Source organism: Mycteria americana, chromosome 1 (genome assembly GCF_035582795.1).
Source record: "Mycteria americana isolate JAX WOST 10 ecotype Jacksonville Zoo and Gardens chromosome 1, USCA_MyAme_1.0, whole genome shotgun sequence".
Classification (NCBI taxonomy): Eukaryota; Metazoa; Chordata; class Aves; order Ciconiiformes; family Ciconiidae; genus Mycteria; species Mycteria americana.
The window spans coordinates 74,804,916-74,822,605 of NC_134365.1; the positions used below are offsets into that span (position 1 = coordinate 74,804,916).

At 39.4% G+C, this 17,690-nt stretch overlaps 1 protein-coding gene across 43 annotated transcripts in view; it reads left to right on the top strand.

The window, feature by feature from the left end:
• SOX5 (SRY-box transcription factor 5) overlaps positions 1-17,690 on the top strand; it is a 723,931-nt gene that overhangs the window by 630,399 nt on the left and 75,842 nt on the right. For all 43 annotated transcript variants that reach the window (XM_075506020.1, XM_075506208.1, XM_075506234.1 and 40 more), the window contains one exon: positions 3,287-3,372. In XM_075506020.1, the coding sequence (XP_075362135.1) occupies positions 3,287-3,372 (86 nt within the window). The remainder of the gene's footprint in view (positions 1-3,286; positions 3,373-17,690) is intronic.

Sequence of the window (17,690 nt, forward strand, 5' to 3'; positions counted from 1 at the left end):
GACTAGAGGCCTTTGTTAATATTTTGAGGGTGGCAACTGCTCCTGTGCAATGTGATTGTGAGCATATAAGTGCTTGGCCTCCTCATTGATATAGGGCCTGGATCTTTCCCTGGGAAGGACACTGTCTGAAGGGTTGTCTGTGGGTTTTAATCTTGGCTCTTCCACTGGCCTGTTGCGTGACCCAGGGCATGGCACAGCGTTGGAGCATATTCCTCGCTCTTTTGTGTTTTGTCTCCTGTGGACAGTGAGCTCCTCCAGACAGAGGCGGTCTTTTGTTAGACATTTGAACCAGGGCAAACACAGTGGATGGCTAACCTCGATGGTGTCTCTGCTCGATATTGTACCTTCCTCCAACTTCTTCGCCACTACCGTGTCTGTACCATGGGAGAAGTAACGTGGATGTACTGTGCATGAGTAGCACTTGTGAAAGAATTGCAGCGCAGGCAGGATGTACTTTTCTTCATAAAAAGAATTGCTAAACCCCTAAGATAAGCACAAGATAGCAGAGGGTATTACCAAAGCATAACTATGCAAAGATTCATAATAGGTTACAGAAGCCTTTCAGATTTGTTTGTTGGGTTTGTTTCTTAAAAATATTTTGGAGCACTGGAAAAATGTAAAACCCATTAAAGAGTGAACTAACAAAAAAACAACCTGGTAAGCAGGAGAGCCTAGCTCTGCACATCTATAATCTATTTTTTGGATGAATTTGAGTTTTTTCCTTAGAATTCTGAAAACCTACATTAGCATGTATTGGTGTAGTAGTTGCTTTCTAGCATGATCTCCTAAAGAGTCCCAGAGGCATTACCTACACCACCAAAGCCAGTGGTTGTGACCATGCACGTGGCCGTGGGGACTTTAGCATGTTCTTCTCTCAGAAGCATCTCCTTGTTATAGCTACCAAATGAACAGATAGGAATTACCACAACAGACGAGGGTATGAGAATCTGCCTGGCTGTTTAGGGAGGTGAGAATAGTGGGATTTATGAATTAGCATGAGGTTGTGGGAAGATGGGCTGAGGCTTATACATGTGTGTGGAGAGAAGAGGAATGTGGGACAGTGCATGGAAGTTAATCTTTTACTATGTATGTTTTAATACAAATCATTTGTAACTAAAAATTTTAACAGGCTGTAAAATCAACATTCTAGTGAGAAACTTTTCCCTCGTTCTTTTCTTTGCAGTTGAGAAATTAATAATTTTATATTATTTCATAGCTGGTTCTTGAACAAAATGTCCTTTTCTGGAGAGGAGTCTTTCAGAATGATACTGGGATTAGCCTTTGAGCTACTAGTAGTGTGGAAGCAGCTAAACACCATTGACCCTGAGTCTTCGACCACCATCTCTTTCTTCTCCATGTCTTCACATGTTTAAGGCCCATTGCTTGGGTCACAGGATAACTCCCCAGAAAATTTCAAGTCAGAGAAATGTTTCATTCAATCCATGACATGAAATGGAAAGTGGATGCCTCAGTTAAAGCGAAGGAAAATGGGAAAATGTGAAAATTACATCCTCTGGGGAAAAAAAATCCAAGCAAGTCAGCAAATCTGTTGCCCATTGACAATAAATAAATAAACAGGGAAGTTGTGGCCTGGTGCTGGTGCAAAGATATTTGTGAATAGGGATGCCTGGGTGGACCTTCAGATTCTCATTGCTTGGCTGGCTGGCCCTGAAAGACTGTGAGGCTTCAGTCAGCAAAGCATTATTTAAGATGTTCTTAAATATAAGCAGGCACACTTATTGTAGTTAAATATCTGTTAAGAGGCTTTGCCAGCCCAGTTTTTTTCTGGCCCTCCATTTCTAGAAGTTACGGTGTTTAATTCTTAACATGAGATCAAAATGCTTGAATGAAAACATCTCTGTAAAGAAGGTTGCATTATAAAAGGGAAAAATAAACATTAGCATTTTTCCTGAACATGTATACACCAACACAGCTTATTTCTACCATTTCAAAAACATGAGATAAATTTCTTTCCCTTTGTTTTCTGTTTCCTGTAACTTGATAACGGCTTGTAACGGCTTGATACCGTTATAAACTTCAATTCAATAATAACTAATAATGATTGTACAGAGCAGCCTGCGTTGCCTTCTTAGTTTGTCTTTTTTTTTCCCTAGTTCACTCAAAAAAGCACAGTAAAGGAGGAAAACTTTTAATTTACCTCTCTAATGAAATGTACAGGAACATTTAGGTAGATTTTCCTGATAAAGTGCTCTGCCTTTTCCATAGTCTTATTTCAAGTGGCTGTTTTAATGCTACAGAAATCATGCACGCTACCAGAACACAGGGACATACAGAAATGCTCTGGTGATCCTTATTTGAGTGGAAAGTGCTTAAACATTTTATCATTTGGAGAAGCAATATAATGCATGTAACACTTTTTATTATTTTTTACCAGTTTTCTTAATAGTTTTGTTGATGGGCTAGTATGAAGTTTATTTTAACAAATCAGATATGTAAGGAGTGACCGCAAGTGAGCGCTCCATAACATTAAAACATGCCTGTCTCCATCTTGATTTTTGCCATCTCAGGTAATTTTCCTTTATAAATGCCTGCAATTTTTTCTTGAACCTTTACTGGGTCCCTTTATCTCATTCAGCACAATGCAGTTCTTACTAAAACTGAAGTAGTTTTCCCTCAAGCAAAATTGAATCACAAGTCATGAAGTGGAGTTGGCGCAGGGATTGCAGAGGCTTGTATCTGATTTACTTAACTTCACATGCTTTTTCCTGTTGTAGGATCAAACCCTGAAACTAAAGCAAGATTTTTTTTCTCACCTAAAAGAAAACACGGTGGTCAAGGGAATGCCATTTCTGATCTGTGTGAGGCTCAGTTTACTAACAGTGAGCAGAGTTTGGTTAACTTCATATTCTGGACAAGCTTGTAAATTTGTCCCCTTCTATGCTGTGATCTTATCAAGGTTGTACTGTTTTCCTTTTCTTCTCCTCCACCCCCATCTTCTTTCTTTCCTTTTTGCTTTCTTTCTTTTTTTTTTTTTTTTTTGAAGTGCAGCCTTCTGATCAATGTGCACTTTTTTTTTTCCATTTCCCTAAATACATCATGAAAAAGGATGAGGTTTCCGCCTTAATTGCTTGTGCCTTTTATTCACATTCCTCTCTCAGCCAGAATTGTGAAAAGAGTGTTAGTAAAAGGCTGCACAATAGAGCTTTTCATTAGGCCTCAACAAGGCACACAAAAGAAGGCTTTTGGAAGGAGTGAATGCAGGACTTTAATTTGCAGGTGGAGAGTAGATAAAAGGTGCTGACGCCTCTATTATTCTCTTACTTAGGTGACCCTTACCCCGTTCAGCTGATCCCAACTACCATGGCAGCTGCTGCCGCAGCAACACCAGGCTTAGGCCCGCTCCAACTGCAGGTAAGTCCGAAGACAATGCAGAAGAGGCAAAGGTTAAGTAAATACAAAAAACTGTTTTCTCTTCCATTCAAACACAACGCAATGAACAGGGGTTTGGGTGCCTTCTCTTCAGGGGAAATTCGCGTCCGGAGCAAAATAGTCGTCACATCGTACACATTTTCCTTTTGCCTCAGGGAAAATTTGTGTTACGTTTTTGTGTCTTTGTTGTCAATTTAAGTACTTTTGGGGTTGTACTTTAAATTTCTGCAGAGTGGTATGTTTGCTTGTCTTTTCCATTAGATAGTTCTGATGCAGGCTGCACAGGCTGACTAGGTGTAAAGCAGCAAAAGGAAACGCATTGCCGGGCAGAAAAGCTCTGTCCTGACAAGCACTTTTAAACTGCTTAAAAGTCGCTTAACATGATTATGTCCTTTTAGGCTGTAAGCTCTTCAGAGCAATGACTGGCCCCTCCTACAGTGTTTTATGGTACCCAGCACATTTTAGGCACTGCTGTAGTGCAGATAATTAGCGATTATACTAATTTAACATAGGCAATTAGAAAACAGGTGGAAAGGTACTGAAGAATTTTTTTTGAGCTATGTTAAAGAGTTGGCCTGGTAGCCAGATGTATCTGATTCAAAACTCCCAATATCATTCTACATTTTGGAGGTATTAGGGTGTCCATGGGTCTTAATGATAGCGGTGCAGATGTTCCTCTGGTATTCCTGATCAGCTCCACAACCCTTGTCAAGTCATTGGTATTAAACAAATGTGATGTCCATCTCCACAGTTTGAATTTTGTTACCTGCCATGTATGCTTTGCTGTTAGGATGAAGCCGGGTAAAATCTGGGACTAAAATGAGAGCAAGATCCAAATCATCTCTAGTTCTGCAAAATCTGGATTGACACTCTTTTGTAGAAAGAAAAAAAAATCCCATACTCTCCATTGCTAATTCGTCTCCCCACTCTTTATTATTTGCCAAGTCACATGGAACAGCAGAGCTTTATACCTGCTTGGAAAAGCTCAGCATTTATAAACAGTACGTGTAAAATGCATTCTCAAACTCAGTTTGGCCAGCGTCAGTATGAAGTAGACTCTCTGCAATATCAGATATTTCAGTTGTTTGGCCAGCATACGAGAGCGTGGGACATAGTTCTGGGGAAGATTTTTTTTTTTTTTTTTTATTTTAACACAGCCAGCGGAAGTTAGCTGAGTTTCACAGAAATAGCTGCCAGTGTGTAAGCTGACACGTTCCATGCACCACAGAGGTTAATACATTCATTCCTATTGTGCCTTTGTATGAAAAGCTACACTGTCTGTGTGTTAGTTTCTGATTCTGTGAGTTACAAATACCGTAGGCGGCTTAAGAATCATGGGAGCCATAAAAGTCATCCCTCTGAAATGAATTTTGAGTAGTAACGCCAGTATTGATAAAGTGCTTATAATAGCCAAACACAGATGAACACACTTATGGAAGAAAGAGGGGGGAAAAGGAAAAACAAAAATGGAGCTAGCTAGCAATGAGAAAATAGAGGGCTGAGTCTAATTCTCCTTATTTTTGCAGTCATTCAGGCTAGTCCTAAAATAATGCATCAGTGCTCCAGTAAGTTGGGAGGATGGTTTACTTTCATTTCAGGACCAGCTTTGGGCTGTATCTCTGCATGCGGTGGGCTGAAGTATTCTGATTAAAATAGGCTTTATCACAATGACAGTTTCCTTATAAAAAGGTGGGCTTTGTGCAAATGTGACTGACTTCACAAATATCTTAAGATGAGTTGAGGTTGTGGAAAATTTGAAAACCTCAAAGGCCTCTTGTTTCTGTGCAAAGGAGAACATTAAAATGAAAGTATTGACCAAATTCACCTATGTTGTTTTGCTACATGTTATTTAGCCTGGAATTAAAGCAAGAGTTTGGCAGCCAGTCAGTGAGAGAGGTTCAAATTACTACCTCTGTAGACTCCTTCAAAGCTTTCAGACTTGATCTCTAAGGGTATGTATATGCTGGAAAAAATTTAAAGTTGTCTTTCTTTCTTCACGTCTTAACAGTGATTTTTAGCTATCAGCACAACCTGTCTAATAGAAGCTGGACATGCCTCTTAATTTCTGGTGCCATTTGAAAGAGTCAGATAGACGGTATGTGCTTTGAGAAAGGTTTTGTGGTATAGTACTCAGAATGGACTCTCACCCATGCTAATGTGAGCGGAGCTGAACCTAGCATAGCTGCTAGCCTAGTAAGATTGTGCCTTCCAAACTCTGTTCAAGTCCAGTTTAGCTCAGTGATGACTGTTTCTACAGCCATGAAGAAACATGCATGATGTTTGTCATGAAGAACTGGTCCAAACCAACTTTAAATGGCATAAGTGAATGTGCAGGCATTGCAGTCTGTTTCAAGGAGGAACTCTTCTTACTTCAGACATTCCCCTACATTACATATAACCATAGCGTTCACTCCAGACCCTCTGTCATCTGGTCATCAGACAGTAGAAGGCCAGAAAAGTCCAATGTTCCTTCTTTTCTTCTTTTTCTATCTTCCCTACAACTCATCCTTCAGGCTTTGTATACTAAAAGCAGTAGTTCTCAGGGGAGATCAAAGAACCTGACACAATGCTCAGTTTGTTGCTCCCAGCAGAATTTGGTACACGTTATCTCAGTGAAGACAAAGCCAGGGAATTTTTCTTGTTTGTTTGTATAGTGATAAACATGTCTTTGTTATTTCATTAGAGAATTTTAAGTCAGGGCATGGCTTTAGTAGTGTACTGTGAGATCAACAGGAAGTACTTTTTTATCCCTGGTTGGCAAAATCAAATTTTCTTTATGTAAATGAAATGCACACTCTATTTCTAGAAGAAGAGCTAACACCTGATTGTTTTCCTGTGGCAAAGATACTCTTTGTCAGTGAAAATGTAATCTCTCATTTTGAAATGCCCTGTTGATTCCCACTGACGGGTTCGTAATCTGAAGCCCTCCATTTCTCTCCCTGCCTTTGAGTCCCCACTGGGGTATACAGATTCTGTCATCTGATATCCACCACAATTAGCCATACGTGATTGCCTTTATTTCCAGTATCCACAGAGAGACTAATGACTCAATAAGAATGGAAACTAGAACTTACATTGTTAGATGTCGCAAAAGGAGTAGATGGATGGGGCCATGTTGCAGAAGCTGGAACTAACACGATGCATGCTTGAAACCTCTGATAAAGAGCTATCCATCAGCCCTGCATATTCACTCATACCCACATTTAATGACATAAATGCCATTTGAAAGAAAGTTTTTAGCTTTCCTCTGTTAATGAGAAGATTCAGTCCCAAACATTGTGTGAAGTGTCATTTTAAAGTATACCCTCACTGCAGTAAAATCCCTCTTGGTTAGTACATGAGTTTCTTATGTTCATTTTCCCCCCATAAATTTCATATGGTCTTGTTCTTCAAGAGTAATGCAGCATGGTGATTCTGTTTCAAATGAACAAGAACAAAACTGAACATAGTCTTGCCACTGTGTTTTACTGAATAAGGCTAATGAATCAAAAGTACTGCTATACACCTTATATGAACATGATGTTTTCCTATATGGTTCAGCAGATGAGGGAATTAAATTCCTCCACCTTGAAGATCAACATTCAAAGCTGTAAGCATAGGTACCACGTAACAAGTTTTACACAAAGTAATCTGAAGTAATTATTCTAATACCAGTCATCTTGGGCATACCTAGTATGAAACAGATGTTTTCAGAAGTCTGAGCAAATTTAGTATAAAATGATATCTGGTGGTTTCTTTTCTGAGAAAAAATAATTCCTGAGCATTAGGAAACAAAAGACCTGATCGCCTGATCTGAAAATTGAGATGAATCTGCACTATTGGGAGTGCTAATGGTTCAGATTTCCCAGATTGTTTGTTTGATAACCAAATAGTGACAACAACTGATTAATTGGCAGTAATACAAATGCCGAATATACCCATCACTATATTGAAAGATAATGCTGGATGTATAATGACAGCTGCCCATGTAGTGTTACTATATGGACATTTTGTGTCCTGTCAAAACAATATAGCAGTCTGATGTAATACAGACTTCCTGCAAACATCTGCTCTTGGAAAAACACCCCAAAAAGTCTTGAGTGCCCACGTTCAAACTGCCTTCCCTCTTCATCGTGGCATGAAACAGGACATCGTGATTATTGGTGGTTGCCTTCAACCTTATGACCAAACCTGTCACTATACGGATCAAGAGAACCTCATGTCAGCATATGGGTGTGAAAGCATTTTAGCTGGGTCTCAGTTCTGAAGACCAGCCATTTGAACAATCCTGATTGATTCTCTTTGGCTATTCGTATAAAGATGATGAGCAGATTTAGACCTCAAACATATCCAGAAAAATAATTCAGCCAAGTTTTTTAGTCTGCACTTCCGTTGTTAAGTACTTGGGTCAGTTTTTTTTTCTTACTACAAACCTATCTTTTCAGCGGTGTGGGAGGATGCATGCCAAGGACTGAATTTCAATTGAATTTAGCATACATAGTCTGGACCACATTTTTAGAAGAATTTGGGTCACATTTAGGCACTGACATAAGTGGCTAGATTTTGAGAAAAGTTAAACCCATTCAGAGTTTGAGTGCTTCTCAGAGTTGTTCGTGTTGCTATTATTTAGGTGTCTGATTCATTACAAATTTTCCTTTGGAAAACCTTGCTTCTAGATATCTTAAGGGTCACATAATCATCTGTGGTCTCCATGTTTGTTTTACTTGAAGGAAACGGAATGGACAGAGCTATTTAACAAGTGTGCAGTGACTGATCAGAAGACAGACTGTTCCGATGGTCATATGAGTATTACATAAAACATCTGTTGCCTATGAAACAAAAATAAAGCATGAGGACTGCCTGCTCAGTCAGATACCATTTTTTTTCTTACATAGTAGCTTCCTTTTGGCTTCTGCACCATTGCAGGGATGAGCTACATCTCTCCCCTTGCCAGTTCAGGTTATTTCTCTGAAGTATCTCCTGAAGTTTCATTTGAAATGTTGCTGATGATAGAACTTCACCTTTCTCTTCAAGAGATGGCACTATATTTTCATGCATTAATTGTCAAGCACATTTAATTTTCCTTTTTTTTTTTTTGGCATATCTCTTTCTGATTTCTTACTGTAATCTGTAGACATAACCAGTTTTGACCAGATTAAGCAGTTGGCCTTCCAGTGTTACAACATCGCAAATCTGTAAAAGAAGACCCTGAAAAAGCTGTATGAACACTGTAGCGATACATCTGAATACTGAAAGCTTGATTCTTTTCTGGCATTGGGGAGCCAACTTGCCAGAGCTGCAAAGACATATGAATTATTTCTGGTTGAGAAGAAAGGTCCGATGCCCCATTGTTGTCTCTACAGAACGTAGCCAAGAGATGGCAATACTTTATCCGTTATTCATTTACTCTGCAATCTACATTCATGACCTCTTTGGGATATTACTATAACCAATTCTTTGCCTACAAGAAGGTAAACCATTTCTTAGCAGTGCAAGGTTATTCCTTTTATTTGCTGGGCGGTGTCTACCTTTAAATACCATCTAAGCTGGCTTTTCAACAGTGAGAGTCAGTATCCTTTTCACTGTTTGCTTTTCTGCTTTACCTGTTCTCATTAATAGGACTCTGACTTAATTTGTAGGGAATGAATCATTAGTGCACAGTTTAATTACAATATTATAATACTCATGCAATCCACTTAAGCATAAAAAAGTAGAATTAGTTTTTCACTGTGAGCACACACATCTGGGGAAAAAAACAGCTAAGTACATGAAAAGCAGCATTTCTCATTAGCATAACCAAAAGATGGCAGTTGTCCATCTGCCATTAGCTCAGTGTATTGCTATGATGTTTCTGATGGCCATCACAAATAACGATAATAATAGGAGTAATAAAACAACATAATATGTATACATTTTTGTTGGATGCCCTTTTAAATAGTTTTTAAAATTGCTACATTCATGCAGATTCTATATTCCCTACTTCTGTCCACCACGTGTTTCTGGCTTTGTAAGTGAATGTGTTGGCCACTAGATATTTGCCACCTGTTCTGCAAATGAGTAGCCAAGATGGCCATTTTAAAAGAGATCATTGAACACCGAGGTCCGGTTCTTCAGCTAGAAAAATGGGGCATAGTACTCTTCATGTAAGTGAAGCTACAACCATCTAAACAGCGTGAAGATCTTTATGTCAGCGTGGGGTAAGTTGTCTTCAAAAATTTGAACTTCCCAAGATTTATTTATTATGAAGTCTTAAGTGGTGATTTTAAAATATTCGTTAAACTCTGTAAGTAAGGCGTGGAGTGAGGAGCTATTGATTGCCAAAGCATTTTTGAGCAATCTCTGTGTTTTTAAACGGAAAAAGTTCCTCCCAATTAACTCAAAAGCAAGCCTCACAACACCAGGATGCAACTCGTCCCCACTTTCCGGATACCTGCTGAGAGCTAGAGATTGTGACAGGTTGTGTAAAAGCATGAACCACAGAACATATCAGCTCAAATAAATCTTGTTCATGGTGGGTAAATGTGCTTTGTAGTTGACATCTAAATAGCCCATACTTGCCTTTGATACAATCTTATACAATGTTATGGGTAAACTCAATATATTCTATCAAAATAGATTTTAATGAAGAGCTTGACCACATCATTTTATTGGAATCCAATCAATTTACCAAAGACAATCATCATGACAGACTATATATAAATGCTTTGTATTTTACTGAGCACTGTGCATGTCTGAACATATGCACAGTGGACATTTACAGGCAGTAAATACACATGGTAAAACAATATCATGGCTACTCTGTGGGTTGTCAGATTATAACTCCCTCCCCAGCCCTCCAGGGGAAAGAATTAGCAGTGGTAGCATATTCGTTTTATCTAGATTAACAGTCCTTTCTGCATAACTTTCAGATTCCATCCATATCTATGAAAAATGAAAAAGACTGAAAAATGACCAGCCTATCTTCCTTCCAGTTGTAACTCAGGCCTGCTGTTTGCTAGCAGACCTCTGTCTGCATGAGTGAGTTTTCTTGTAGGTTAAAGAGACTGCATTCCCTCTTCCCCCTCCCTCCGACCCTGAGCCTGCAGGGCAGACAGACAGAAGCACACATATGATTAATACAGCACAGCTGCAGTAGTGACTCATTTGCATATGTATTAATAGAGGCAAAAACAACAATTCAATTACATACAGAGACATTCTGCATACTAAAGAACATATGCAAATAGCCTGGAAAAAGTGCAGCCAGCGTTTTCTCCGACTTCCCTGACCCCATATGGGCTAGCATCAGAGCCTAGCAGTTTTCAAGAAATCCCCTTTAGGAAGAACCTGTTACAAGATGCTTATACAGCTATTACTCCTCCCCCCACCCCCCCGGGTTCCCAGAAGGCGTTTGACATTTGGACAATGGAAATAGCACAAGTAGTGTCTTTTCCATGTTATTGCATATTTGCCAGCCTTCAGCTTCATATTGTTGTCTCTTTACATATAAGCCCCAGCATGAAGAAACCCAGTCCTTTGCCTCGTCTTCCATATGCACACATTTATTCTATTTTTCTTTCTCATCTCTTGTGTTGGTTCCATTTTCCTTTGTCTTTCTCTCTCTCAAGCTTTCTCTTATCTTCTTGAGTTCTGTGAATTAGCAAAAGATGACCGTTTCTGTGCCTTTTTCTTCTAGTGACCTTAAATATCTCATAATAGCATAATTCAGTGATTTTCTGCTAGGGGGCCATTAAATACTTTTAATGGGTCTGAAAGGTGACTCAGAAAAGTTAACCTGTTGTAGATAGGCTTTTATATCATGATACATTGGTCTTTGTCACTACTAAGAAGGTTGTGGAGTTCTCAAACCAAAAAGGTTAAAAATCACGGGTATTAAATAGTTCGTACTACAGGTGATGGGGATCTTCATAACTGGTACAGAATCTGATTCTAGTAATAGAAACAGATGTTCTCTAAATCTCACGGGAATTTAATAGGGAATAGTTTTGAGCATCTTTCAAAAGCAGGTTGAAAGTATTCCAGCATTGGAACTTAGGCTATAGAAAGGCTTACTTAAGCTATAAATAGTTTCTTTAGCTATAAGTTTTTCCTTATGTTAGTTTGTGTTCTAACTAAAACACCAAGTATGCTAGATGTATGTAGTCAGTATACTTCTTCAAAGGGGCCATTCACACACTGTGATGCACAAGAAAATATTAGGCCATGATCCATACCCAGTACACTGATTTCTGGAAAAGTGTGGCATTTGACATTGGCCATTATGGACTAGATAAATAGAGCTCTCTTTCAACTTGAAAAGAGATAACAAGTCACTAAAAACTTTTGGAAACCTGACAAAGCCATTAAGATGCCCAACTGTCTTGTTTGGGTGGCAACCCTCTGTGTTTCAAGCAGTCTAAATTACTGGCCATTTGTTTGAAACGTCTCTGTGGTGTGAGCAGGGAAAAATAGGTCATGGAAGAAAGAGTGCGTACCTGTCTGGCAAGCACACTTGCGAGGTCAGGTCATCCTTAATTTCTTTTCTCTCGCAAAAATGTTACACTTCTTTCTTTTGGGGGTTAGCCTGACAGACGGAAGCAGATTACTCCTTGATTATTTATAAGGCATTAATTTTAGATGAATATTGCTGAAGTAACTGACATTGTAAGTAGTTTTAGCAGCCAGCAGAAGAGCCTGTTTGCAGATTGGAATATGACAGTCTTCACTTACACAACGTCCTGGCTAGGACAAAGTCTGAAGTGTATGAAAGAAGAGAAAACTCGAGGAGTGGAGGCATATATATCAGCCAAGACTTTGTTTATTCTTCTGTGCGATATAACTGGGACTTCGGAAGGTTGGAATGATGTTGTCCATGTCAGGAGTTCAACCAGCTGCAAGTCAAAACTGGTGCCAAAATAGCAGCAATGGCAACACCTGTTTCCAGAGTCTGAAACCAGGGGGGGAAAAAACATCTGAGAAGTGTCTTACATTGCCCCAAAGTAGCTTCTGTTGAGAAAGAAGAAAATAGCCACCTTTGTACATATACCTTGAGATAAGGGAAACGATGCCTCCCTCCCTACATTGGCAACAGAACAAACCTGTGAAGCGTTTCACAGAACGCGGTGTTTTGTGGCTTACGTTCGTTTGGAATTAATTCTTCCTGGAAAGATCTGTATGAAAAACCTGGTGACAACACCAAAAAAACTTTTTTTTTTTTTTTTCCTACTTTATGCCCGTTGCACATTCCAGACACTGGGTTTTGAAATAGTTGGCTTATGCTACTGGTTTTCCTATTATGTTGTTTGCTCTTTTCAGAGGGATGTTGCTGAAAAGAAGATTATATAATCATGCAAATAAGACTCTATAATCCAGAGCAAACGGTCCGGGGGGGGAGGACACGGGAAACCACACCAAGTGGGGCTTGGCTGGCTGCGGGGGCACTCGCTCTGAAACCATAAACTGGGGGGTTATGGGCCTCCTATAAAACATGAAAGCTGCAGTCAGACTAGTGGATTTTTCTGGATATTTTTGGAATGCATTGTCTTCAGGCTGAGCTCTGCCAATAGTGTGTATTTACAGTGCCTCAGCAGAACGTCGTGACAGACAAACACACAGGAAAACTGCAAATCACTAACATGCACACTCTTCAGAGCTTGCGGAACAATGCTACCAACAACAAATAACAACAGTGAGAAAAGCTGACTTACACAAAACTAACTACTTACTGACACTCACTTACTCCTTTAGGTCCATAAATCAAATTACTACATTTTATGCATCCCAAAAGTGACCACAAGAAAACCTCCCTTGAAATCTTGCTAGCTTTGTTGTACCTAGGTCATATGACATGGTTTGTTGTTAGATGCAGATCAGTATAATGTATGAGCATGTAAGAATTTCGATTTATGCCTTATTTCTTACTACAGTCTTGTTTATGACAGTTCTTTTTTCTCCAAAGTTTTAGGTCATTTCCAGTTGACAAGGCAGAATGGGATAGAAATAAACAAACCGCATAGTAAATATGTACACGGGGAGAGTATCACTGGCCGGTGATATAAATTGCATACAGCAAGAACAGTGCAAGCCATAAAAAGTTCTTGTGCTCTTATTCTCATCCTGTCTTTCTTATGTCTCATTCCTTGCCAGGGTTAATTGTTACGAGCCAGGATATTTTAGCATCTTTTATGAATGGAGGCTAATATTAGGCACAGTTTGAAACTGTGAAATACCTAGTTACTGTAGACTATAGATCTAAGCATTAGACAACAAACCTCTGAGGTCAGGATGCTTGCTCTGTTTGTTTTCTTTCCAAAGTCATCAACTGAACTTAGCTCAATAGAAGATACCATAGTATGTGGAGATAGAACTTTCAGAGTGTTAAACTTAATTATTCTGTCGTGCCTGGATAGCATAAGCCTGTTCCTGAGGTTAAGTCAGAGTGCAATGAATTGCCCCAATACCTAGGCTCAGTTTCCTCAAATTCCTTTTCTCCTTTCAGAGGTTCTTCATGTTTTCCACTCCAGTGGATTTTGTAAGGTCAGTCTGAACAAGAAAATTTGGAGCCAACAATACCTGTAGCTCTTAGTGGTCCTCAAGACTAGCTTTTATATTTGTAACCCACATGAGCTCTGCTGGTCTCTTGAGTTGGAGTCTAATTCCTAGACTAGCTTCTAAGCATCCCTGTTGCTTTGCAGAACTGAGTTATTTGTTTGCCATTTTTACCAATAGTCTGTTTCTGTTCCTGTCCATTCATTAGATAGCTAAGGAGAAAAGTATTGCAGACTACTGGATTTACATTCCTTCACCCCTTAGCCATAGAGACCAGTCACATTACAGATAATTTACCTGACCAGAAACATACAGCAAGTTTCTGAAGTCATCTGTCTCAGAGACTGACAAACTCCAGAATTACAGAGAGCAGGGCTGTCAGCAAGCTACCGCTTGAGTTGTCTTTCCCTAATGGACAAACATGTAAATCAAACAAACTAGAAAGCAAAATAAAAAGCATGTATACAAGAAAGAAAAACATTTTTAAAAGTCAATGTGTTTTTAAGATGGGAGAAGCTTTGAAATCAGTATCCTATGATTATCAATACAACAGGAAAGCAGTAAGAAAGTTTCAAATGCTCTCATGTTAGTAGAAACTGAGATTTTTTAAAAGTGTTTTCCAGCTATATCTGCATCTCTACATCTTGCTGTTTAGAGTGATTGCTCTCTCTATTTAAAATCTGCACTACAGCAGAATCCTCTATCCGTATTGCAAGCTGTAGTTTGGTTTAGTAACCACAACTGTGCCACGTACTGCACCAGCCGTGGCTGACAGGGGCAATCTGTTTGTGGCATATTGAGGGAGTCAAATTCGGGGGACTGCTGCGGAGTGGCTTTTTTCAGCTCCTTCCTATAGGTACAGTATCCGCTTCTCCCAAAGGGGCTTGGGACTGCCAGTTTGTGTGCAAGGGAATGAGGTTAAGCCCTCAGAGATGTGGGATGCCTCGAGAGGTGGTACCCGTCCCTCTGCCTGATGCACTCAGGGGCCTGCAAAGCAGCATCCCCATGTTCCTCCCCACGGGTGCTGTGCCGGGGAATGCCGGCTGTCCCCCAGCCCACCTGGGCAGCAAGGCCAGCGGCTCTCTGCCTTTCTGAAGGTGAAGTGTCCAGGTTACACTTCTCTCCATGCTGGAGTGTGAAAATATCATCTGGCTGCAAAGCCTTTTCGTTTCCTTTTCCTAATTTTTCTTTTCCTGTTCATGGCTCAAAACACTCTTTACAAATTTTAAAAGTGTGTTCCCCGTTAACGCACCAAACCAGATTTGTGATAGTGTTATTGAAGTTTTTTGGGCCATTACCATGGAATACAGTAGCATATTTATTTCATTAAGGGAACCAAGTGGATCTAGCTGAATTTGGCAAAAAAACATGGCTGATGTCCTATTTTATCTCTGATGTGGATTTTACCGTTAAACTCTGAACTTCTGAAAATTAGAACATTCACGATAGAAGCAGTCATAGGTGTGCTACATTTTGTAGTCTTACTAACTGTCTTACTGTCTTTGTAGTCTTACTAACTACATTTTGTAGTCTTACTAGCTTACTAACTGTCCTTAAACATCTCTTACTTTCTCCACAGTAGTTCTGCATTGCTATTTGTTCAATATTCCGATGTTTACTTTAAAAACTCAGGGCTTATTGATGTTTAGGGTAAGCAGTATGTCATGTATGTATAGCTTACATTTAACTCACTGTCCTGCTGTGTCACCAATAACTGCCTTGGAATATAGTTCCTTTTAGGCCGATCAACCTTACTCATCCTATTCCCATTATTATGGCAGCCTTGCTTCTTGCTGTACGCTGGTCTGATATACTGGTGACGAAAGTAATTCGGATGGTATATATCAATGTATGTTTGTATAAGATTTTTAAAGAGGCCTGAAGGGATTTGGGAGCCCAGCAATAATTAATTTCTTACGGTGGCTTTGAAAATAGGATATGCAACATTCACACTTAATCCTTCCTCCTTTCCACAGCTGTTTTATTTTTCCCGTGATTTGTTTTGTGGAAAGGAAACAGTCATCAAAATCATATCAGAATGTGTGATGGTGAGGTGGCGTTCATTCAGTAACTCAGTTTTCATTGGATACAGTGAAAGACCTACCTCTAGTCCAAGCTGGCCAAGCACACGTTTGTGTGGTAGCTTGTGTTTCAGTGCATAGTGCTTGCTTTCACATTAAGTGGGAAAAAGAGAGAATGAGCATAATTTCCCACCATTTTGTGTTGGGTACTAGGATGTCATATCTCATATACTCATGCATTAGAGTTTCATTATTGCATAGGTGTGGGACTCTAACCAAATTGAATGCTGCCCCAAAAGTGGTGTTGGGTACCCTGATTTTTATCATACTATGTGGGCATGGGTAGATGAACTTGTATATATGACCTGAGCTTAGACAGAATAAGTTAGAGAAGAAGAGATCCTAAAATGAGCCAGGGCCTACCCAGTTAAAACTCAAAGTATTATGCTTACATTTAAGCATTTTCATAAGTCTGATTGATTTTTCTTTTTTTTTTTTTCATCAGTTCATTCAGATAACTTCATTTCACTTCACAGTAATTGCTGCTCTGAATCAGGTCCTTAATGGATGTAGGATAGGTAGGTGCTTGCACATAGTTTCTTTTGTATCACACTGGGTGGCATTACAGGTTTGATTTCACTAAAAGGTATTGTTCACCATCAAGTGTAGAAAGAAATGAATGCTAAAAAAAACGAGGAAATGTTAGATTAAAAAAAAAAGCTGATTTGTCACCTTGCTCATTGACTATGAACTGAATAGACTTCTAACCCTTAAAATACTTTCTCCCCCCTTTTCCTTTTTATTGCCTGGAATCTTAAGAGCTTTATCATTTGCAGTCATAAAATGAAAATATACACCAAACCCTCAAAGGGCAAGTATGAAATTAAATTATATTTGGGCAGCTGTAACCTTTTAAAACGATCAGATTCCAGTTAATGTATTTCTTCCTGTTCCGAGTGCTGCCATGGTGTTTGATGGTGGGAAGCAGTCCAAAGGGCATTGGGAGATAATAAATTCACTGGAAATTTCACCCTGAGGCGAGCCTCGATACACCAAGGCTTCCATTTAGCGGGACTGACCTAAAAATCTTGTCACATCCAAAGGTCACTTAGGTTGGGGTTGGTGTGTCCCATCTATCTTTCCCTGGTGCAAAGAATGACAGCTGAGCTCATAAACAGCCATCGGAATATGGAAGGACAAGGAGGGGGGAAAGGGAGGAAGGATAATACCACTGACAACTTCTTAGATTTCCTCTAGGCCAATGAGAATAGATACCATCTTTGGGGTTGCTTGTTTCTGCTACGGCAGAAATGGCAGTTCAATTTGAAGAGGTTACAGTTAACTGTGGAAGTCTAAAACAAGTGATTCCCCCCATGTCTGCAAATGCCATGTAATCCTGCTAGTACACATTACACTGTCCCTGAACATTTCATACTTGTTACCAGTCTTGTTAGTCAAAACAATTTACGGTTTATACAATGCTTTGCTTTCAAGGAGGGTCAAAAGTCTAAAAAGCTGTCAGTGATGACACTGATAGGTGTCATCTGTAAGAACAATGATTCTAAGGGAAACAATTTGGACAATGACACTAATTATAAACCATACTGGAAGGTAAGATATTTTCAATCTTATGAGAGAATCTGTGATGTACGTCCTCTAGGACGTTACTTATCCTAAGCTCATTAAAATTGGTATAATCCTCCTACACAGTAAATTAGAAGCAAAAGGCCTTTCAGGATGACTGTTGTCTTCTAGTCATACTTCTTACTTCTG